The sequence below is a fragment of the Lissotriton vulgaris genome, chromosome 1_1 (assembly GCF_964263255.1).
Source record: "Lissotriton vulgaris chromosome 1_1, aLisVul1.2, whole genome shotgun sequence".
NCBI classification, from domain to species: domain Eukaryota; kingdom Metazoa; phylum Chordata; class Amphibia; order Caudata; family Salamandridae; genus Lissotriton; species Lissotriton vulgaris.
The window spans coordinates 86,499,921-86,524,383 of NC_141685.1; the positions used below are offsets into that span (position 1 = coordinate 86,499,921).

General features: G+C 51.1%; 1 protein-coding gene across 1 annotated transcript in view; it reads right to left on the reverse strand.

The window, feature by feature from the left end:
- Window positions 1-23,321, reverse strand: part of LOC147737473 (E3 ubiquitin-protein ligase Mdm2-like) — a 79,000-nt gene extending 55,679 nt beyond the window's left edge. Inside the window, exon 1 of the mRNA XM_086924161.1 lies at window positions 23,166-23,321. Within this exon, the coding sequence (XP_086780287.1) occupies window positions 23,166-23,321 (156 nt within the window). The remainder of the gene's footprint in view (window positions 1-23,165) is intronic.
- Between the last annotated feature and the right edge of the window lie 1,142 nt (window positions 23,322-24,463).

The window sequence follows — 24,463 nt, forward strand, 5'->3', positions numbered from 1 at the left end:
GGGGGGTCCGGGATGAAGGGGTCCAGACACCCAGCAGGGGGGTGGAGCCAGCGCCCGGGGAGGTTGTGGCGAGCGGCACCTGGCGAGGGAGAACCATCGACACCTCTTTCTCCCATTGACCTGCCAAGTAGTCCGCTCACCTCCTGGGTGGATGGTGGTGCCAGGATGTCTGAGGCCTAGCCAGGCCCAGGGTTGGGTCGATCGGGGGCCACGCGGCCTCGTGGCGGAGTGTCCAAGATGGCGCCCAGGCTGGGCGCGCGGGCCAGTAATGGATCGGGCCCACGAGGTCGATATGTTCAGAGGCAAGGGTCCCGGAGGGGACGGAAAACGTGAAGGGGTGGTGTGTGACACTTGAGGGACCGGGCTCGGGCCTGGTCGGGCAGAGGGGGGAGCGGCCCTTCACGTGGCCTGTCCAACACGCTGACTGCAGGAGCAGAGGCGGCTGGGCTCGGAGAGAAGGGGGGCAAGGCTGAAAGAGAACACAACACCTGCAGCCTGTCAACGGCGTCCTGATCCAGGGGTGGGCAAGCTACCAAAGTCACAGACACAGAGGAGCCAGGGTCTGGGTATGGGTCTGGCTGCGGAACGACCGGTCGTATGGAACGACTCAGCATGTGTCAGAGACATAGTTTCACTTTCTAGTTCTGCATTTGATTAAACCTAAAAGTTGTTTGTAAGCAGATCAAGCAGTTTAAGTTGTATTCCTGTTAATATAGTGTTGCAGGACTTGCTTACTCATTATGCAGGGCTTGGAACTCCTTCCTCACTCCTCCCTCGCAGCTTTTGAGTTTGCTCCCTTGTACCCTGTGCATTTGGGTGGATCTTTGAGGCCTGGAGGAAAAACCCATGCAGCTGGGAGCAGGACGGGTGAAGCATCCTACACACATTCAAATGCAGGGCCCCAAGTTGGATAAAAAAGGGGGGGGGGTCTTAAGGGGGCGTGACCGATGCAACAAAGGGCGTGGCCTAAAACACTCAAGCCAAAAATCCGTGCCTAGCACAGTGCACTGCCTGACCCACCGGCAAAAAAATGCTGGGGAGCCACGGCCAACCGCCAACCCGGTCAAGGGAGCCACGGGCAACCGCCAACCCGGTCAAGGGAGCCACGGGCAACTGCCAACCCAGTCAAGGGAGCCACGGGCAACCGCCAACCCGGTCAAGGGAGCCACGGGCAACTGCCAACCCAGTCAAGGGAGCCACGGGCAACTGCCAACCCGGTCAAGGGAGCCACGGGCAACCGCCAACCCGGTCAAGGGAGCCACGGGCAACTGCCAACCCAGTCAAGGGAGCCACGGGCAACTGCCAACCCGGTCAAGGGAGCCACGGCCAACCGCCAACCCGGTCAAGGGAGCCGCGGGCCACAAAAGTTTGGGAACCACTGGGCCAGGGTGAAGATAACCTTGCAGGGGGGACTGGTGAGACTGTGCCCCTCCCCCTCCCCGCCCCCACACGACGCCCCGATGGCCTGGGCCCTCACAGTGGGCCGCTTGGATATGGACGCATCTCTGCAGGAGTGTGTGGGGGGGCGAGGGGAGGGGGGCGAGAACTGTGCGCTTCATGGAAGACGCTCCCCCCCTCGCCCCGGAGACAGATGAAGCTAAGAACGAGGAGGTGACGTCCACTGGCTTCAGAGATGGGCACAACGGACGAACAAACCCTGTGCTCTTGGGCATGTTGGTGCTTCTCGCTGGAATTCGATGCCAAACACGGTATTTACCGACTTATTGACAGCTTGCTTACATAATTAGTCTTACTGAAAGCAACTTTTAGCCAGCGCTCATTCAAACACACACACAATGCTGCAGCAAAGCGCACACCGGAGCCCGATCGATCCGGGAGATTGCGGATCCCGATAGATCCAGAACCGGAGCCCGGATCCGCGGATCCCGATAGATCCGGAACCGGAGCCCGATCGATCCGGGAGATTGCGGATCCCGATAGATCCGGAACCGGAGCCCGATCGATCCGGGAGATTGCGGATCCCGATAGATCCAGAACCGGAGCCCGGATCCGCGGATCCCGATAGATCCGGAACCGGAGCCCGATCGATCCGGGAGATTGCGGATCCCGATAGATCCAGAACCGGAGCCCGGATCCGCGGATCCCGATAGATCCGGAACCGGAGCCCGATCGATCCGGGAGATTGCGGATCCCGATAGATCCGGAACCGGAGCCCGATCGATCCCGGAGATGCCGATGTTCTTGCGCAGCTTGAAACCTTGCCCAGGCCACATGAGCAGCGTGCATCAGTACCTTTCTTTTATGTATACATTTGTATTGACATTTAAGACAATATGGTAAACTGAGGTTTCTATATAGTAACAACTCCCTCACCCTGTCCCACCACAACCGCTGAATCAAACCGAGCAATGGGCGTTCCGCGGGGTGAGGGCATTGGGCCGACTCCTGCTTCCCGGCCTTGTGGAGGGCCCGACCACGGCTCTTCAGACGAGACTGAGCAAAACACATCCCTGATGGTCACCTGCAGTTCACACGCAGGGCAAACTCAGCCTTTCAACCTTTCCTGCAAGGCTCACAGAACACGTAGCGTGCGGCGCAAGTCCTATTAGTAACGGGTTTAGCCTTTCGAGATTCAAGATACTGTACGTTGTGTGGACCGCACACAAATCAACAGAACGATCATTTCAAATCACCCGCACAGACCAGGCGCGCACATGTGCAGCCTCTTGACACCCGATTGCTCTTTGGTTCAGCCAATGGATGCAGCCAGCCAGGCGGGGGCTGGTTGCTATAGTAACCGGAGAGCTCAGATATCACACCTGCAGGGGCCGAGCCTTACATCCTTTGGAGGGACATTTCTTTTTTTTACATAACAAAAATGAACAAAGTGCCACAATGCCACTTCGATGGAGTTGTTGCACTCTACCAGCTGCTCATGAATCAAAAACCCCACATACATTAATACGTCATCAACATCAAAGCATACAGTTGGGTAATGATATAATGGGGACGTTCACATTCTTTTTTCTTATGACCAGGGCACTCCTAGTGGTAACGGCGGAAGTGCAGCCCACAGAAAGGATCCGTGAGAAGACTGGAGGCGCAGCAGGCTTCACTCACGTCCATGCCATGAACCGGGGTTCAAGGACCCCCCTCACAAGATGGCAGACGTCAAGGAGGGGTCATTTCTGAATGGGGCACATTGCACAATAAGCCATCAGGGCCGGAGATGGGTTGAGATCTCGCAGGGTCTGAGACCTTCTAGAAAACGCAGTGGGCCATAGAGCAAAGTTGGAGAGACGCGGGGTGGGGGGTGCGGTGGGTCGGAGGATGCACAACATTCTCGTTTGTTTACAGTCAGATATATATTTTTTGGGCAACTGATGAACTAAAAGAAGAGCGCTAAGAAAGCATTATACTGCGTGTTGTACCAGCAATCGGAGCTGTTTAACTAGGAGTTGCACGCTCCAATCCCAGCTTCCATATGACCACCAGATTGATCTTGGGTAAATAAATTCATCCGCTTATAACTGAGTTCCAACACCTGCAGGGTTAGACTGAGACAGAAAATTGTCTGTGGCGTTGAAATAAAAGTGCCCCATTAGAGAATTAAGAGAGCTAAAAAAAGTTCCCATAGTTACAAAGCAAGGCGCTTTTAAGTGCGCAAAGATATGCTGCATATAAGAGATTTGCAAGCTTTGATAGACTGTGTGTATTTGTGCTTGCTACAGGTAATGTTTGTGCCAGAGCTCTGGTCTGACACGCCAATATATGGCAATTGTGGCTGTTTGTGGGCTTTTGTATGGCCTAGTGGGCCAGTTTTACTGCTTATTTCCCCAACATTACCACAAACATTTCGGATTTCGTGAAAGGATTCCTCGAATCTGCATTTGACGCCATTTAAGAGTATCTCTGTATTCGCCCAAAAACCCTCCGTTTCAGATATGAAATATGAATGTTTCCTTTTATGGTGAGAACCATGTACAGTCTGAAGTTTTTTCCGCCTTCTGGTGCAAACTGAAGATCTGGCGCTTGCTTCGCATTTCGCAAAGCGACTGCTTGCTCTGATAAGGGGAAAGAAAGAGTGCGAAGAGTGGGGTCCGAGCTCACTGAATTTACCTTTCTGCAGCCTATGACAACCAGGAGATGCCCCCAAAAGCAGTCACAGTCCAAATGATGTGGCATAAAACACACTAGGCGCGCTCTGGACACGAGGCGTTCGTCAGCTTGATATACGCTTTACAGGCATTTCGAATCGATAAGTTGTTCTCTCTGCTCAACGGCAAGGCAGGTGATCAATTCTCAACTTTCTCTGCACAGACACCGTGGGATGAGGTGAGGCCAACGATGGTCAGCCCGGCTGAAACATATGCGCGAGGGGCTGGGAACCCCCCTAACACCGAGACCGCAACACACAACCAGGTCGCGGGAGATAAAAGATGGCAAAGTGGGGCTGGAGGTGGAAAGGTTGGGGGTGGCGTGAGGTGGGACTCAGGATGGGAAAGGGGCACGCACCGACTGGAATGAAGAGAGTTTGACCGCTCCATTGAGGGGCACAGAGATTAATTCAACGCTATGCATCCGTTGCTGGATAAACAGGCTACATTTTCAAAGCACGGAGCCAAACTGGCAGAGTTCCCTCTCACCCTCACTCACTCTCAGCCCTAAAAACCTGGGCGTGCGCCACTCCCCCCGCTGCACACTTCAGGACGTCGCGCTAGCCCACATGAGGCCACTTCGGCCCCCTAGTAGTGGTCCCGGGCAGTGGTACCGCCAAGAGGCTTTATTTAGAGAGGATAAATTCAGATTAAAGCACCGTTGGCAGTGGCAGCTTCCACCCTGGTGCGCGGGCAGCTTTAGACAGGATTTGGAAAGGATGTAGAGGGAGGCTGTTCCCAGAAATGGCTGAGTTCGTAGTGGGCACGGAACAAAGACAAACAAGCGCGATACCGCAGCCGAATATTTATTTTCGCATAGAGATTTAAGTAAAAGCGCGATGGGAAAATAAACACGCGTCTGACTTCGCCATTTGCCAAACCCGAATGTGGGAAAAAAAGCATTTCACATGATTAGGCGTAATTGTGTTCAATTTCATGCACTTCTCCCAAACTTTCACATAATTGCATGAAAGTGAATTAAGACCAAACTGGGAGGGGTAACGCGCCAGCACAGCAAGGACAGCCCTTCGCCACAGCCCTGCACACAGTTGCAGTCTTGGGAAAAAACACTGATGTGAGGGCCATGTTGCTCTGGAAGAGTTCATGGAACTGGTATTGAAACGAGAATCCTAACCTGCAGGCGGCCTGAATACATCACCCCTTCCGCAGGGCACCCCCGGCATACAGAACCATCATCGGCCTGTGTTCATAGCCAGGGATCTTGAAGACACACTTCCACAGGTCTCTCCAGCCCTGAAACACAATCCAGAGCGCCCGGAGGAGGCAAGATGACAGAGCGAGCAGGAGGCCGAGGCTGTGCTGTCTGATGCATGATACACGGAAGCCTGAGATGACAGAGGCACAGTTTTTCAGAGGCACAGCAGAACTGACCAAGAGAAGCGCTCACCACGACTTTTCTGTTTCTGCTGTCCCACTTGGACGGGCTCGGCCGGACAAGGTTTATTATCTTCTTTATGGGGCCATCTGTTTGGACCCATAAAGAAGATAACAAAACTTTTACGCCAGTAGGAAGTCTGGGGACGGCACTAAAAGAGAATAGTGTACGTCACTGGAAGCGCTTTTCCAATGGCTGGCCACCGTTTAGCATAAACGGTGATGCCAGCCAATGGAAAAGCGGGGCGGGGCTTAAAGCCCGAAAGTGAATCTGACCAATATCACTAAATCTCGCCAGCTAGACTGCGCATGTGTGCAGTCTTACGCTAGGCTTCGACCTAAAAACCAGTTACTACCTGTAATTTTTGTTTTGCAGCTTGAAACTCACCTTCAAATGCACCTAGTAGTTGGGTCTATGAGTGTACGGCCTTGTAAAACTTTCTTGATTAGTGAGTGCCAGATGATATAATGACGCCAACTGTTTTCCCACAATGCCCTTGTACATACCGACCATGTTACATTTTTTTCTTCCTCCACTTTTTCCTTCTACGAACCTCCTCGAAAGTGAGGCAGGAGTGTCGCATGTGTATAATTACAGATAAGTAAGTTACTCATTTCTTTTACAGTATGAAATCTCTTCTAGCTTTACACAGAACACGTTGCGGTATTACCTCCTCTCGGGAGGTCAGTATGAAGAGGGAGTGAAAGTAAAACTGCTTGACCCATTGCTTCCTCCTGCAGCGACTCAGTCGATACAGTTGTGCCTTGTGAAGGTGTGTTTGGAGGACTGTGTGTTGGCGCTGCAGATTTCTTGCATGGACACATTAGCTAGAAGGGCCATAGCAGCTCCTTTCTTCCTAGTTGAATGCACCCCTGGTTTGGCGCACAAGGAATTATTAACTAGTGAATAACATTTCAATAGTTTGAACAATCCATTTAGCAATAATATTGTGTGTCACTGAAGTCTCTAAAGCATGCGGAGAGTGTCCTACAAAGAACGAATTGGTCTTTCTGATGTCTTTGGTAACTTCTATGTAATGCATAACGGCCCTCACGACATCCAAATTGTGCAGGGTCTCTCAGTGGAGTTTGATGGCTTCTGGAGATAAAAAAAAACACCAGGTAGTGAAGTAGTAGGATTCATGAGGAAAGGAGATATGATCTTGGTAGAAATTTTGGGCGATTTCTCACTACTACCTTGTCCATGTACAGATAAGACTAACAAAACTCACTCTTCTTAATGAGGTATCGGCCACTAAATAGACTGTTTTTAGGTATCAGCACAGCTGTCTCGTTTGCTAAAGACATCTTGGGGACATGCAGAAAGCTGACCACGGAATGCATTTCACCTGTTGTTACCATTGGCTTTGTGGTTTGTAGCTCACATTTCTTGCTTTTTATTTGCTGGCTTCATTTGCTTTAGGCTGTCCAGCATGGGCTTGTCCCTCCCGTTGCCCAAACCTTGTTTACTATATTTTTCCACAAACTCACTTTCTGTAAACAGGTCTGTAAATCTTGCTCTTATCTGGTCACATTTGCTGTGCATTTCAAAGGCAGAGGTCAAATGTCAATCCCCCTCCTCCATGGGGGCTTGCCGTTTACCTTTCTTTCTCTGACTTCACATTGCAGGAGGAGAGTGTGTAGGATGCTTTTTTTTCCAAGCACACAAAAACAAATGAATTGTGCCGATGCACCAGAATGAATACAAATGAAGCAGGTTTGTTTTCTAATTCTGAAGTGTGAGGGAAACATTTGAATATGATCAAAACAGGGGGGCGTGGCCAACTGCCGAACATGGCGGCAGCTTAACTCGGGAGCTCCGCAAGGCAATCCGGCCCGCGCAATAATCCGCATGCACATCCGCCTACTGACCTGCCCGAAGGGGTGAAATCGGCGCCGGGAACCAAGCGGCGCCCATCAAGCCGCCCCCGGCGCAAATCCGACGCCGGGAAGTGCTCCATCCGCCAGCAGCGAGGCGAGGCCTGCGACAGCTCAGCAGCACCGGCCTAAAGTACGGGAGCAGGCCGGCCGGAAGCGCACCTTGCCCGGCCGGAAGAAGTCAACCTCAGCCGGCGCCCGCACCTCCCCGCCTGGCGCCAAGTCCCACCAAGGCGCTCAAATAACGCTACACCTGGGAACGACCTCCGGTCCCCCTGAGCCAAGACTTCGATGACATCAAGGGCGGGCGAGGCCCCGCACGGCGTTGAAGCAATTCTGGATCTGCGCTGCCGGGCGAACGCCCAGCCACATGCGGCAAGGTAGAGCGGAGGACGCCTGGGTCGGCGCGGTCCCCCCGCAGCTCTGAACATTACTCCGGACCGCCGTTGGGCAGAAGGGCCGAATACACCGTGGTGGCGCCAGTCTCCGGCCACCCATTGCAGCCCTAGAAGGCGGCGGCGCGGCCCACGTGGAGCGGGGAAACGTAACGGTATGCGAGTGGTGCACACGCAGCCAACAACACAACGAGAACCCTTCTGCTGACTCCAACGGCAGCCACTGTAAGGCTAAAAACTTCAGGCGGGGATCGACCTGGGCCCTGCGGTACCCGCTCCTATACCGGCTACTTCGACGGCGAACGCCAATGGGAAGGCATACACGGTAGGTGGCCGGGCCGGAACCAATTGAAAGACCGGACACTGCAGATCCAAGCATAACAACATGACGGGCAAAAACACGAGGAGCACGACAACGACGCAAGCAAAGCTTGATAAATTTGCCTATGCCCAGAGCGGCCACTCACAGGGGCCTGGACGACACTCCGCCGGTGCTTCCGTCGGTGCCTCCTCTGACGCCAATGGCACTGGAAAAGTCACACTGGAAGCCATAATGAGAACCGGTAGGCACCATCTCCACCGAGGTGAACCTGCTGCGAGCAGATTTTAAGAAAATGTCGGAGAGGGTGTCGCAAGTGGAGGTAGTCACGAAATCCCTCGTTGAAGACACTTCAGATCTTCAGGTGGCGATGGAGCGACTGGAAAGGACCACTAAACAACTACAAGAAAAATTGGATGACCAGGAAGGTCGCTCGAGAAGAAATAACGTCCGCATCCTAGGCCTTCCGGAATCAGAGGGGAGGGGGGCCATGGACCTGTACATCGAAGACCTTATTAAGACCAAACTGCAGCCTAAAGGCCTGTCCGCCTTCTTCTCCGTCGAGAGGGCTCATCGGGTCCCGGGGGGTGCGCCCAAACCAGGGGCCACGCCGAGACCGGTGCTGGCCAGACTCTTCAACTTTAGGGACAGGGACGCCATTTTGCAGGCAGCCAGGGTGGCGCCGCCGGTGAAAATCCTGAACTCCGCTCTGGCATTCTTCCCAGACTACACAGCCGAGGTGGCCAGGCGTCGAAAATCTTTCACTGAAGTCAAGAAGACGCTGCGAGACAGGGGGCTACCCTATTCAATGCTCTTCCCCGCCAAACTGCGGATTGTGGCTGAGGGGAGGACATGGTTCTTCGACAACCCTGAGGTGGCACGAGAATGGCTGGATGGCTGGAGACCGGCGGGCAAGCCTCAACGCCCGCACAAAGACCGCCAGGACCGCCGTAGTGAGAGGACGCCGGAACACCGTGCGGCCAGCCCGGCCACTGAGCAGGGCGCGGCCGGGGGCCTGGAATCCGACCTTGAGAGGGACCCGTTTGATTCTGGTCAGCCTAGCAGGGGCTGAATGACTACAATGGGAGCGACAAGATCTGGACACAGCCCTTGGGACCTTGGGCCGATGGAACTGAGTAGGGCCGGTTATGGCCGGAGCCTGTAGGGGACTCACCAACCCCACAAGCAAGTAAGACTAGATAGGGGGGGGACAAAAGCACTCTGCCAAGTTGGGGATGCGGGCGGGAATTCGTCCGTGGTGCAGGAGAGCAGGGAGGGGGTGGAGGGATGGGAGTTGCGAGGTTCAAGTTAAAGTTAAGTTTTTTGGTCATCATCATTGCGATCTTACAAGGCACAGGAACATTGCTCACTACGGGCGGCATGCGCCGCCTCCGCATTCTGGCTTCCTTATCCTGCTGCACATGGTGTACACGGTTCATACACTCAAATGGCACAACATGATCGAGATACACCCGCTGTAGGTACCCCTGTAACGACAAAAGTGCCCCCATTGAAGCTCCTTATATGGAATGTCAGAGGGTTGGGGGACAAAATTAAACGGGGACTGGTGCTGCAAACTATTAAACGTAATCGGTCAGACCTAGTGCTGCTGCAGGAATCACATCTAGCAGGGACCGCCTGTAAGGCTCTGAACAGGCGTGGGTACACCATGGCAGTCCACTCCGAGTTTACCTCGGGTTCCAGGGGCACCGGGATACTCCTCAGAAACAATTCCCCCTTCTTGGTCACTGGCCACAAGACAGATGATCAGGGGCGGTTCGCAGCACTCTCAGGCCAGTGGGAGGGGAGGGCCCTAAATGTGATATCTGTATACATCCCCCCAGCACTGCACACTACAGCCTTGCCAGCACTTAGCCGATTCCTTATTGATCTCCCAGAAGGGGACATGATCTTGGGGGGAGACTTCAATGCCATCACAGACCCCCTACTAGACACCTTTCCCCTGCGGGGTCGTCAGAGAGGGACAGCCGCACTTCCGGGATTCTTGTCAGCTATGGGCCTCACAGACGTCTGGCGTCACCTGAACCCCACAGCGCAGCAATACACACACTACTCGGCACCCCACAATAGCCTCTCGCGTATTGACTACTTCTTCTTTCTAGGGGTTGGACTGAGCTTTGTGGATAGCCTTGATATCCTGCCACGAGGCATTTCCGATCACTCCCCGGTCTCCCTTCACCTTTCTACCAAAGATTGTAAACGAGCTAGGCTGTACTCGATCTATCCCAACTATCTGCAGGTACCTAACATTAGGAAAAAACTCAAGTTAACCACCACACACTATTTCACTGAGAACACAGGGTCGGTCACCTCACCCTCAGTCCTGTGGGAGGCTTACAAGACGGTCCTCAGAGGGGCGTCCATATCAGCCATTACTGGGTATAAAAGGGAGTCTAGGGCTACACTGGCCAATTTGGAATTAGCATTACACACGGCGAACACTGCGCATATGGCAAACCCCACCCCTGAGACGGTCCATGAACTACAGCTCCGTCAGCAGCAACACCAGGCACACCTCACTGTGATCACCAAAGGGCACCTCGCGAACACTGCGCACAGAATCTATGATGTGGGCGATAAGGCGGGGAAGATGCTGGCATGGCTGGACAAACGAGGTGGCAGTAACAAGGGGATACACGGGCTCTACGATGCAGCCGGCGTGCTGCAAACTCACCCGGAACAAATAATCCAGGCTCTAGCTCGCCACTTCCAGGGGATCTACACACCGACACGGCCAGTCACTGAGCGGGAGGCCACAGAATCACTTAGTCACATTCCTGTCCCCGTACTCACACCTGAAGCACAGCAGGAACTTGATGCAGACCTGACCGAGGGAGAGGTCCAGTTGACAATACAGGCGCTGCAGTCAGGCAAGGCCCTAGGCCCAAACGGAATTCCTGTGGAATGGTATAAGACGATGGACTCTGTGCTGGCCAAGCCCCTCTTAGACATGTATAAAGACAGCGCAAAAAAGGCGCTGCTTCCCGCTCGACCAACGCACGGCCACCATTGTGGCCATCCCCAAACCAACCAAGCCACCGACGGACAGTGCCTCATACCGACCCATTTCCCTGCTCAACACAGAAGCAAAGGTCCTGGCAAAACTCCTGGCCAGTCGCCTAACCAAACATCTGAGTACCCTGATACACCCTGACCAATCGGGCGTTATGCCACACAGAAGCACAGCGCTGAATCTACGGAGGGTCCAGGGGGTACTGGCGAAGGCGCATCTTCTTGCGGAGCAGGCTGTGATACTTTCCCTAGATGCTAAAATGGCATTTGATTTGGTAGAGTGGGAATACCTTTTTGCTGTCCTAACCCGCATGGGTTTCGGGCCCCAATATCTGGCATGGGTGCGACTACTATACACCCAACCGATGGCACAGGTGGTTGCAAATGGTCGCATATCTTCGGCCTTTCCACTGGGGAGGGGAACTAGGCAGGGGTGCCCGCTGTCGCCCCTGTTGTTTGCGTTAGTGCTGGAGCCACTGGCAATCCTGCTTAGATCGACGCCGTTGTTCAGGGGAATCACTTGGAGCGACGGGTGGGAGGACAAGGTCTCCCTATACGCCGACGACATGTTAGTATACATGACCGGCCCAACTGAAGGGGTCCCCGCCCTGTTGGCAGTTTGCGATGAACATGGCAGGGCCTCGGGATATACCCTGAACTGGTCCAAATCTGTACTCTATGTCCTTAAGGGCCCGGCTCCGGTGCTGTCGGCTGACTGTCCTCTCACAGTAACCACCTCCTCCTTTAAGTACTTGGGTATCTATGTGACGAAGGACTCTAAACAGTTCTATACCGAAAACCTGCTGCCGCCTCTGCAAAGATTGCGTGCTGATGTCAAATACTGGGCGGCACTGCCGCTGACCCTCCTAGGGCGCGCGGCGCTCTATAAAATGATGGCTCTCCCGAGATTTCTGTATGTGCTAGAAAACTCCCCATATGTGGTTAACCCACAGTACTTTAGACGGGTAGCGGCGTTGGTCTCCAGCCTGTTGTGGAGTAATGGTCCGGCGCGGATAGCGCAGGCAAAACTGGTGAAGAGCTGGTACGAGGGGGGTATTGCATTACCCAATCTCCAACTATATTACTGGGCGTCACAGCTTAAGGTTATTAATTATTGGATCCACGCCTCACGGGAAGACCACGCATATAAGGCGGACTGGTCGCAACTGGGGACTGAGGGCATGCTCTCGGTGCTGTACAACTACCCGCAGGTGAAAACCCTGCTTGGCCCAACATTCCACACAGCGACAATCTGGCATACGGCGCAATCACGCCTAGGGTGGAAGGGTAAAATCACCAGGCTAACACCGCTATGGGACACTAAAACACTGGGTAACCTACGGACTTGTAAGGGATTTGCGAGATGGGACGACATAGGGATCTCGGTAGTGGGAGACCTCTGGGACAAAGGCACGGTTATTCCCTTCCAGCACCTCCAGCAACAATACGGCCTGGGGCCCACTGAAACGTACCGATATGTACAAATCCGGCATGCACTACTGCAAGCGATCCCACCAGACACCACACTCCCAGAATCATCGCCACTTGAGGATAGGCTACTCACCGAATTCATGGAGCAAAAAGCGACCTCACTCACGTACAAAAAATTGATTAACAACATGCCAGATCCCACACACAAACTTAAAGAGAAGTGGGTGGAAGAATTGGGCGACATGGATGAAGCGGAGTGGAATGAGGCATTGGCCTCGCCGAAGGAAGTGGGCATATCAGCCAGATTCCGCCTGGTACAGCTCAAGGTGTTACACCGCACCTACTACACTCGCACACTACTCCACAAAATACAAAGAGCGCCACACCCATACTGCCTCAGGGGGTGCGGGGAGGAAGGGACTCTCCTACACACGTTATGGGAATGTCCACAAATCAGGGAACTATGGCGACAGATTATGCGCACAGTCTCTCAGGCCATCAATGTCTCTGTCCTACCGGAACCTCGTAAATGCCTGTTGAACATCTGGGACCCTACAGACTTAAACAGGTATGGACAACTGTGGGTCACCCTAGCAGTGACAGTGGCCAAACGAGACATTGCACAAAGGTGGGGCGCTCCAGAGTTGCCGACGGTGGCAGGGTGGATAAGAAACATGGACCTCCTCATGGTAAAGGAGAGAGCAGTATATGTATTAAGAGCCTGCCCCCGCAAATGGAATCGGGTGTGGATGCCATGGAACGCATATAGGGGTGACCCATGTGAGGCATTGCCAGAGGGTGAGGACTCGGAATCGGAGGAAGACGAGGACTAGTAGCTAAGGATGTGCTAGCGTAAACAGAGGAGGGGCCGGGAGGCGGAGGGTGTGCACCACTACTGCAGACGGAATGCTGAATGTATATGCCTGTAGGGTAATATATGTGAACGTACACACTTATTGGTATATTGATGACCGATGTTGGGTTTTTAGACTTGTTTTCTTTATTCTTATATGTTCCCGCTAATACCACGTATGGGAGAAGTCAGCCTACTGAATCGAAATAGTAGGGACGGGATGGGTGTTAAGAAGAAGGGGTAAAATTAGGCCTTGTAATGCATATGACTGTTTATTCACTTTTCAACTACTTGGCCTTTAATGGAAATGATAACTGTTGATGCAAATTGTGTTCAATCCTTTCCCCACTGGGGGACCATAATGATGATATGTCGTTGCAACTATAAAATGTCGATATGAATATCTCTTCTAAACTCCTGACAATAAAGAATTTTCAAAAAAAAAAGAATATGATCAAAACACATCAATACACTAAGATATGACGTTTGCACACATTGTGTGCAGTTAAACCGTATTTCGGTGCAAATGTAATGGTCATTTCAATTGAAAACGTGTTTTGGTGCCTGTAATGGCAGTGCACTACCACATTGTGCAAACAACACACTATGCCGCTCATTCAATGTCCTCCCACTCTATGCCTTGCCACTCCATTCCACAACACTCCACCACACGCTTCGACGCTGCTGCCACTCCAATATGTGCCACGCACTCCACACCAGAAACCCCACTCCAATTTACCCCACTACACTCCCATATACTCTACTACCCCAATCTTTGCTCACTAACCCAATCTACCGTGTTGAACAGCAGTCATGCTGGTGTTCACATTAGCTAGAACAAATTGTAAAAGCCAATAGCTCGCGCATAGACAAGAGCTATTGGGCTTTGCCAAGGCTTATTAAAGTGAGGTTTTTTAGTGTGGCTTTGTGTGTGGGCTCAAAAAGGGCCTTCATTAACCATGCTAACACCAAACTAAGGTTCCACTGAAGGGTAGGTACTGTCCTCATAGGAAAAAGTACATTTGATTGTTCTATGCATCTTTTCATGAAGGGCACAGTGAGGAATTGTTTTGTGTGCATTCTTCTCACAACCAGCAATAGCTGACACATTTACTCTCAGTGAAACAGTTTATATTGATTGAGGTGTGGGAGACATGGAACTAGGGCAGTGTCATGAGGCAAAAAGGAATTGGAATTTATCTTTGCACTATGCTAAGTAGCTGTTCCCCATTAAGGGTGCATCGCCTTCAAGTTGCTTGTTTCCTTACCTCGTAATAATATGTAATGTCACTTTGGGTAAGTGCCAAAACTCAGCTACTTCAGGAACCACAGCCTAAACTGTGGATATCCCAGATTGGAGCGAAGAATCCCCCCTTCTTGCCCTGGTTAGAGTGTCCTTCTGTAATGGGATTTGGACACATTTGTGATCAGACAGTTGTGGTAGGTTTGAAAACCATGGCTGGCACGGAAATGTTTGTGCTATCAGATCATAGTCCTGTGGGAGACACTTAACTACTCTATGAAATTGTTGGAATCAACGGTACACAAGTATCCTGCACCAACTGACTGAAAGGACATTGACCAGAGACTGCAGTTGGTAATGTCTGGATGCGAGGACTGACATGTTTTGTTTTCTGTTTGCCAAAAGGTCTACTTGAGCTACTCCCAGTGCTGGATGACTGCATCTGCTACAGTTTCAACTATAAGTCATGAACGCAGCTTGTTCTTCTGTTTTGCTCATGGGCCTCTGTGTTTTCTACACCTGGGACAGACTTTGCTATTAGCAAAGTGCTTTTTTTATAGTGGTGCCTTTCCAGATGGTCTGAAGCAGTTGGGACAGAGGGCCTGTTTGTCTCGGTAGAATAATACTGTTGGTTTGTGTTGTATTTGGCTCTTAAAATATTTTCTGAAACTGGATGGATTTCAAAGCCAGGTAGTTGATATGTGCTTCCCACCCTATGTGTGAGACATCTGTGGAGGAGTGTGGCTCACTGATTAGAGCGGCAGACCCCGATGCAGAGGTCTGGCCCGGGACCAGGGTTCAATTCCCGACGCGGCAGGGTCCTGAGCCCAAAAATGTCCACGGACTCGATAATTCTTGCCTCGGTGCCTACTCTAATCATGGGGTCCCACGCTGTAACTCTGGGCAATAGCTTGCCTAATCTCCACTACGGTGGCCCACCCGCTGCGGGAGGCCTGGCTTTCACCTTGGGGATGCCCAGTAGGGGCTATCTCACAGGGAAAAAGCCAGGACGGGTTCCCAAGGCAAGCGCCTTGATGCCTTCGGGTGATACGTGCGCTATATAAGTCGCAATACATTTACATTTACATCTGTTATAATGGGCTTTGGTGTGAATGTTCTCCCCTTCAACATGTTAGTTGTATTCCATCAGTTGATTTTATCGCTGATCTTAGTAGTTACAACCATCTTCCCAACTCCCTGTTGTCTGAGACTTTTGGATGATAACCACTCATAACGTGTATAGCCTTGTGTTTGGAATGAGGTGAGAGCAAGATCCTATCATGCCTGATAACTTCCGATTGTACCCACAGTCAAGAGCTCGTGACTTCTGATGAACGCGGACCTGCCCTAGGATTGGCGGTACTCTCTGCAGTTGGGTGAACGATTGCACTGGCTGTGTCGAGATCCACTCCAAGAAAAGTGTTCCTTCTGCCCGAGATAGAAGATGACTTCCTCCAATTGATAGTGACTCCTAACTTGTGTAACACTGCTACCACCCTTGTGTGATTTTGTTGACAGCGGTAGTAGGTGTTTGTCCTTAGTAACCACTCATCCAGGTTAAGGTAGACATGTAGGGTCTGTCTCCTCAGGTGTGCTGCCACCACCGCTAGTGTCTTTGTGAAAACTGGGTGCAGATCTCATGTTGAATGGCAGTAGCTTCAACTGGCAATGTTCTCCTTGCATCAGACACCTTAGGTTTTGTCTGCATGAGGGGTTTATGGGTTGTGAAATGTAATGGTCTTTGATATCTGCTGTCGCCAGCAATGGAAGGGCATCATGTCAAGTTGTCCTTTATACTTTTGCATTTCTATTGACCGGTTTACAAATCTCAGGTCTAGAACAGGTTGCTTGCATATTTATGTCTTGTTTGGAGACAACTGCCCTAGAGTTTTCACCCAACTGTTTTCTTCTACCTCAGTTTTTCGTGTGGTTGCTGCTGCCAGTGTTTGGAAGCTGAGAGCTGGGAACCACCGGTTTGCGTTTGTAGTTGTGTACCAAAAAAGTCTCCTTTGCCCTCTTCTGTCTGAGGGAAGTTCTCTTTAAAAGATGGTTTGAAGGTCTTCAGTGCCCACCTCATGGCTTTTGCAATTTCATTCACCTTCTGCATTGCCTCTAGGAGGTTACCTACTCCTGAGCCAAACAGCTGAGCTCCTAGTGGTGCATGGTAATGTCCACTTGCAACTGTGGTTTATAACCGGAGATACAAAGCCGCTCATGCCTTGTTAGAATTGTTTGCTAGCTGCATCAGCTGCATCGAATGACGACTTAAGACAGCAGTTGACCATGTTTTCCCTCTACTTCCACCAGGTTCCTCACTCTCTTCTGGATTTCTTCTCTGAAATGAGACATAAGGTCCTCCATGAACTTGTAGTGCAGATATGCGTATCTACTAAACAGTGAATTAGAGGTAGTTATTCACCACTATGTGGCAGGCTTCATTCCTACTGTCTGTAGCCCCTTGATTTCTTTAACTGTCGGAGGCGCCATGGACGCTGAAAACCGAGCCTTTTTAGGTCTCGCCTGGAAATCCCATCCGAAGGATGCGTCCAGGCTGGAGACTTAAAGCTGTCTGACACAGGGGAATGAAGGACAAGAAACTGTGACGAGCTTATCCTTGGCTGGATTGAGCTGCATGCACGCGCATCAACATTCACGCATGCGCACATCACAGCCACACGCATACACAGCACTCACGCATGCGCACATATACACGCATACACAGGCACACCCCCGTCGCCGCCGCCGCACCTACACGCATACACAGAGACCCCTCCACACACACCAGCCCCTCTCCTCCCGGCTCCACTCACCGGTGTCTGGCGGGCGCTCCCCGGGTCTCCAGGCTCCTTCCCTTCCTCCGCAGCTGCAGGCTCTCCCCACATCACGGGGGCCGCTGCTGGACAGAAGGCTTCTCTGTGGCCGGGCGGTGGTAGCGCTCGGCGGGGCTCTCTCTCCACATGGGAGCCCCGCCTCCTCAGTGCGCCCGCTTCGCCCCGCGGGTCTTCACCCGGTCCCCCATCTCGGGACCGGGACTTTAAGGGAAACAGTATCCAGGGCTCCTTCCTGGTCACGGGAGCCCCGGGGCCGCAATGCTCACGCCACTTCCTGCTGCCGGCTCCTCTTCCTGGTTGCACGTCAGGTCCCGGGCCAGCAGCCAATCAGAGCGCGGCCCGGGAATGACGTCACAGAGGTGTCCCGCAGTACCGCCCCCGGCCTGCCTGACTTCCTTTTAAGATTCTATGACAAACGTGATGCCGAGGATGCGATGGACGCCATGGACGGAGCCGTACTGGATGGGCGCGAACTTCGGGTGCAGATGGCTCGTTATGGAAGGCCACCAGACTCGCACCATAGCCGCAGAATCAGCAAGGGAAGTAGCATTTAGACCACATGCATTTCTGATGGCTGTTAAGTACATTGTGAGGGAAATCAACACACAAAGAGTAAGAGAGGCACATATACAAAGACTTCTGAAACACAGTCCTTGGGTTAATTCAAAGGTCAATACAAAATCACGATGGCAGAGGCAAGTTTTCCTTAACTTTCTCGTGAACCCTTTTATTCATCATTTGAAAAAAATGGAATGTGCAACACAGCCAATGCATTTCACCTGGACAACTGCGCGGAAGGTTGTAGACCTCATCCCGTCGTTGCATCGAAGAGTCACACTAATGCCCATTGCTCGCCCTAAGCAGGTCAGCTGTGTTCATGCCAGAATGTACAAGTAACTTCACCGCACTGCAACAATCTTGAATAGCCTGGATGAGAGACGCCTAAAGGTCGTTTGGAACAGCCGGTAAAACATGTGCCACTGTGTCCTAAAGAGCATGAGAGCAGTAACCTAGAAGGCAATTGGAATTCAATGGCCTCGGGGCAAGACACAGAGGTGAAAATGTGTTTGTGAATGATGGATCTGAGGTCAGCATTGAGTTGGCTCTGGACCTGTTCCAGGTTTAAGGGGCACAGATGATGCTGAAGGTGCCAGCAAAAGTCCGACTTGAGGCACCTGCAGACAGTGAGTGCAGAGTGCGTGCAGAAACAGTGAGTGCAGAGTGCGTGCAGAGTAACAGTGAGTGCAGGGTGAGTGCAGAGTGACAGTGAGTGCAGAGTGACAGTGAGTGCAGAGTGCGTGCAGAGTGACAGTGCGTGCAGAGTGACAGTGCGTGCAGAGTGACAGTGAGTGCAGAGTGAGTGCAGAGTGACAGTGAGTGCAGAGTGACAGTGAGTGCAGAGTGACAGTGAGTGCAGAGTAACTGCAGTGACAGTGAGTGCAGAGTGACAGTGAGTGCAGAGTGACAGTGAGTGCAGAGTGACAGTGAGTGCAGAGTGCGTGCAGAGTGACAGTGAGTGCAGAGTGCATGCAGAGTGACAGTGAGTGCAGAGTGAGTGCAGAGTGACAGTGAGTGCAGAGTGACAGTGAGTGCAGAGTGCGTGCAGAGTGACAGTGCGTGCAGAGTGACAGTGCGTGCAGAGTGACAGTGAGTGCAGAGTGACAGTGAGTGCAGAGTGCGTGCAGAGTGACAGTGCGTGCAGAGTGACAGTGCGTGCAGAGTGACAGTGAGTGCAGAGTGACAGTGAGTGCAGAGTGAGTGCAGAGTGACAGTGAGTGCAGAGTGACAGTGAGTGCAGAGTGACAGTGAGTGCAGAGTGACAGTGAGTGCAGAGTAACTGCAGTGACAGTGAGTGCAGAGTGACAGTGAGTGCAGAGTGACAGTGAGTGCAGAGTGACAGTGAGTGCAGAGTGCGTGCAGAGTGACAGTGAGTGCAGAGTGCATGCAGAGTGACAGTGAGTGCAGAGTGAGTGCAGAGTGACAGTGAGTGCAGAGTGACAGTGAGTGCGGAGTGACAGTGCGTGCGGAGTGACAGTGCGTGCAGAGTGACAGTGCGTGCAGAGTGACAGTGAGTGCAGAGTGACAGTGAGTGCAGAGTGAGTGCAGAGTGACAGTGAGTGCTGAGTGAGTGCAGAGTGACAGTGAGTGCAGAGTGACAGTGAGTGCAGAGTGAGTGCAGAGTGAAAGTGAGTGCAGAGTAACTGCAGAGTGACAATGAGTGCAGAGTGCGTGCAGAGTGACAGTGAGTGCAGAGTGACAGTGAGTGCGGAGTGACAGTGAGTGCGGAGTGACAGTGAGTGCAGAGTGACAGTGAGTGCAGAGTGACAGTGAGTGCAGAGTGACAGTGAGTGCAGAGTGACAGTGAGTGCAGAGTGCGGAGTGACAGTGAGTGCGGAGTGACAGTGAGTGCGGAGTGACAGTGAGTGCAGAGTGACAGTGAGTGCAGAGTGACAGTGAGTGCAGAGTGACAGTGAGTGCAGAGTGACAATGAGTGCAGAGTGACAGTGAGTGCAGAGTGCGTGCAGAAACAGTGAGTGCAGAGTGCGTGCAGAGTGACAGTGAGTGCAGGGTGAGTGCAGAGTGACAGTGCGTGCAGAGTGACAGTGCGTGCAGAGTGACAGTGCGTGCAGAGTGCGTGCAGAGTGACAGTGCGTGCAGAGTGCGTGTTGAGTGACAGTGCGTGCAGAGTGACAGTGACTGCAGAGTGACAGTGAGTGCAGAGTGACAGTGAGTGACAGTGAGTGCAGAGTGACAGTGAGTGCAGAGGGACAGTGAGTGCAGAGTGAGTGCAGAGTGACAGTGAGTGCAGGGTGAGTGCAGAGTGACAGTGAGTGCAGAGTGACAGTGAGTGCAGAGTGAGTGCAGAGTGACAGAGTGCAGAGTGACAGTGAGTGCAGAGTGACAGTGAGTGCAGAGTGCATGCAGAGTGACAGTGCGTGCAGAGTGACAGTGAGTGCAGAGTGACAGTGAGTGCAGAGTGACAGTGAGTGCAGAGTGACAGTGAGTGCAGAGTGAGTGCAGAGTGACAGTGAGTGCAGAGTGACAGTGAGTGCAGAGTGACAGTGCGTGCAGAGTGACAGTGAGTGCAGAGTGACAGTGCGTGCAGAGTGACAGTGAGTGCAGAGTGACAGTGAGTGCAGAGTGAGTGCAGAGTGACAGTGAGTGACAGTGAGTGCAGAGTGACAGTGAGTGCAGAGTGACAGTGAGTGCAGAGTGAGTGCAGAGTGACAGTGAGTGCAGGGTGAGTGCAGAGTGACAGTGAGTGCAGAGTGACAGTGAGTGCAGAGTGAGTGCAGAGTGACAGAGTGCAGAGTGACAGTGAGTGCAGAGTGACAGTGAGTGCAGAGTGCATGCAGAGTGACAGTGCGTGCAGAGTGACAGTGAGTGCAGAGTGACAGTGAGTGCAGAGTGACAGTGAGTGCAGAGTGACAGTGAGTGCAGAGTGAGTGCAGAGTGACAGTGAGTGCAGAGTGAGTGCAGAGTGACAGTGAGTGCAGAGTGACAGTGAGTGCAGAGTGACAGTGAGTGCAGAGTAACTGCAGAGTGACAGTGAGTGCAGAGTGACAGTGAGTGCAGAGTGACAGTGAGTGCAGAGTGACAGTGAGTGCAGAGTGCGTGCAGAGTGACAGTGAGTGCAGGGTGAGTGCAGAGTGCAGAGTGAGTGCAGAGTGACAGTGAGTGCAGAGTGAGTGCAGTGACAGTGAGTGCAGAGTGACAGTGAGTGCAGAGTGACAGTGAGTGCAGAGTGACAGTGAGTGCAGAGTGACAGTAAGTGCAGAGTGACAGTAAGTGCAGAGTGCGTGCAGAGTGACAGTAAGTGCAGAGTGACAGTAAGTGCAGAGTGACAGTAAGTGCAGAGTGACAGTGAGTGCAGAGTGCGTGCAGAGTGACAGTGAGTGCAGAGTGCGTGCAGAGTGACAGTGAGTGCAGAGTGCGTGCAGAGTGACAGTGAGTGCAGAGTGAGTGCAGAGTGACAGTAAGTGCAGAGTGACAGTAAGTGCAGAGTGACAGTGAGTGCAGAGTGCGTGCAGAGTGACAGTGAGTGCAGAGTGCGTGCAGAGTGACAGTGAGTGCAGAGTGAGTGCAGAGTGACAGTGAGTGCAGAGTGACAGTGAGTGCAGAGTGACAGTGAGTGCAGAGTGACAGTGAGTGCAGAGTGACAGTGAGTGCAGAGTGCGTGCAGAGTGACAGTGAGTGCAGAGTGACAGTGAGTACAGTCACTCAGCACCACCATATTATCACTCAGAACCACCACAGCATCACTCAGAACCACCACAGCACCACTCAGCACCACCACAGCATCATTCAGCATCACTCAGCACCACCACAGCACCACCATAGCACCACCATAGCACCACCACAGCATCACTCAGCATCACCACAGCCCCATTCAGCACCACCACAGCCCCATTCAGCACCACCACAGCCCCATTCAGCACCACCACAGCATCACTCAGCACCACCACAGCACAAATATGTTCTCTCAATGTTTCAAGCTTTATTACAAATGTCACAAAAAGATGTTAATATTTCACTTCTGTTCTTGGATTTCGTTACAATAAAATACACTGAACATAATCTTCACAAAAGTTATTTACAAAAGTTTAAGCTATTGCCATTATAAATTACAATCACTTTTATTAAGTATTAAAAAAAATGAAAAGCCATTGTTATTTGTAATATCAATACATCTAAGTCACGTAAATACAAATGTTGCATTACAAATGCTATAGGTGTCACATTTGCGAAAGTTATAACTATTGGCATTGTAAATGACAAAGCTATTAATTTAGCTATTTTCAAAACCAACACATAAATGAACATTTGGTGAATTACCATTAAAATATTTGACTTTTTTACTAAGATATTATTGTACTCTTTTATGCAAACAAAATTTAGATACTGCATAAATAACTTTAATAAAACATATTTTATATGTAGCTTTTTATGTAAAAAAAACTATAGCACAAAGCAAAAAACAATTGCCATTTACAATGCTAATAGCTCAAATTTAAATAATGCGAGACCTATTGCATTGCAAATGCTTGTTTCTTGCTGTGCTTACTATCAGTGAGTCTGCCTCAACTTATCCCTGGATATATATATATATTTGGGATACATTGTGTTGGCTCTATATTTTGGTTGAATTATAGTCAAGCTCTTCAAGAACGAAAGACATCTCTACCCGCTTTACTATACTTGGTAGCATGGGTAAGACTTTTTTTCTCTACACCGAATTTAAGGTTTCCAGGAGAAACCGTGCCTTCTTCTATTTCCATCTTCAATCCACAAGTATCCGCTACCTTCTTACCTGCCCTGTGGTACCTTGTGAGGTCATCTGGGGAGTTGGCCTCGGGGTGTAGCGTCTGTTTCTTCTACCTCAATATCCTCCAACAAAGTTTCGTCCTTGCGTATGTGAAATCCCATGTCGTCAAGCCCATGTGTGAGAGTGAATTTCTCCCCCCGCCCCAATACACCTCCGCGCACTCCACCCCTTCTATGTGCTGGATTTTCAATAACCAGCACCTTAGGGCCAACGTTTCCTCTAATTATTTCTTTTTTCCCGAATTAGCCTTTCAAATTCCACCCCCAAATGGCTTTTCTTTCCCTCGACGTAGACAATGTCCCAAGTTTTACTGTCCCTTTGGAGAGAGCCTGTCACTCCTTACCCTTTCACACTTGACTATAATCTGAAGTCCAGGTGATACCCTCAGTGCATCCTCTACATCGCTCTTGCCTCGTCTGGAAGGACTCTCGAGCTTCTCCAACTGCTGACTTTTTGGGGAGGAGAGGGCTGAACTTTCTATGGACTTGTGCTTAGGCATCTTAGGTGGTGCCTAGGTGTTTTAACCTTGGACCCCTCTGATGGCTTTTGGGCATGGGGCACAATAGGTTTAGGGTCGCCAGGAGTGGAGTGCCTTTAAGGTCTAGATCTCTATGTTCTCATTAAGTTTTCTCTGCCTCAAGGTCATCGGAGAAACCCATTTTCTAGTAATATAGAACTCTAATGTTTTTTCTAATTCTGACAACCTCTTTCTTTCTTTAGCTTTATTCGATTTTGGTTTTAAAATCATAAAAGCCTACAATTAAAAAAACAACAACAGCAATCATAATAAAAGTTACATACAAAAGCACAAAATGACATAAAGATAAAAACATTTGTCCAAGCTGCAGGAGTAAGTTCCTTAGCTTCATAGTTTTCCATACTTATGGCCAATGTGCATTGTTACAGGGTAATTGAAGTCAGAGAAGCCACGGCCGCTCAATGCACGGATGTTTCTACCCCTCGAGTAAGCTGTCTCTGCCTTTAGTTTTAGGCGAGGGGGGTATGCCATGCTTGGATAAAAATCATGTAGATCCCAGATGGATATAAGGCCATCACCTTCACGGGGACACAAAGTTTGCAGGTAGGGAACGATTAGACTGATTCTAAATTTTATTAGAACTAGGTCACTGTCAATATCTTTTTGTAGGGGGCCTAGCCAACCCACCCTTCTAACAGACATGATTGTACCATCAAGATCTAGGGGCAGGGGCCTATTTTTAGTTAGCCAATGCGTAACTTTATTTAGTAGGTCTTGTTCCCACTCAGTTTTTCCATGTTTGAGTGCTGGGACTCCCGCAAGAACACACACGAAGGGTGCCGCCTCCGGAGGTAGCTGTATACGAGTTGTATTATAAAGCTAAACTCTTGTAGCAGTGTATTGTAAAGGACCAGGTTTGGGGTAGACTTTAGGGGCAGTAGGGGGTGGTAAATTAGAGACTAGGGGATGAGTTTGATTGTTACTATTTGTGCCAGGTTGGTTGGAACAGATTGGTGTTACAGATTTTGCAATGGGAGTTAGGTTGACCTTAATACTTTTCTCTATTCCCAGCAGCCTATCCTCAAGAGTGGTAATTTTGTCAATCAGTGGGGAGAAGAGCGATCTAACCATTTGTTCAATTTTGGACAAAAATTTCGAATTGA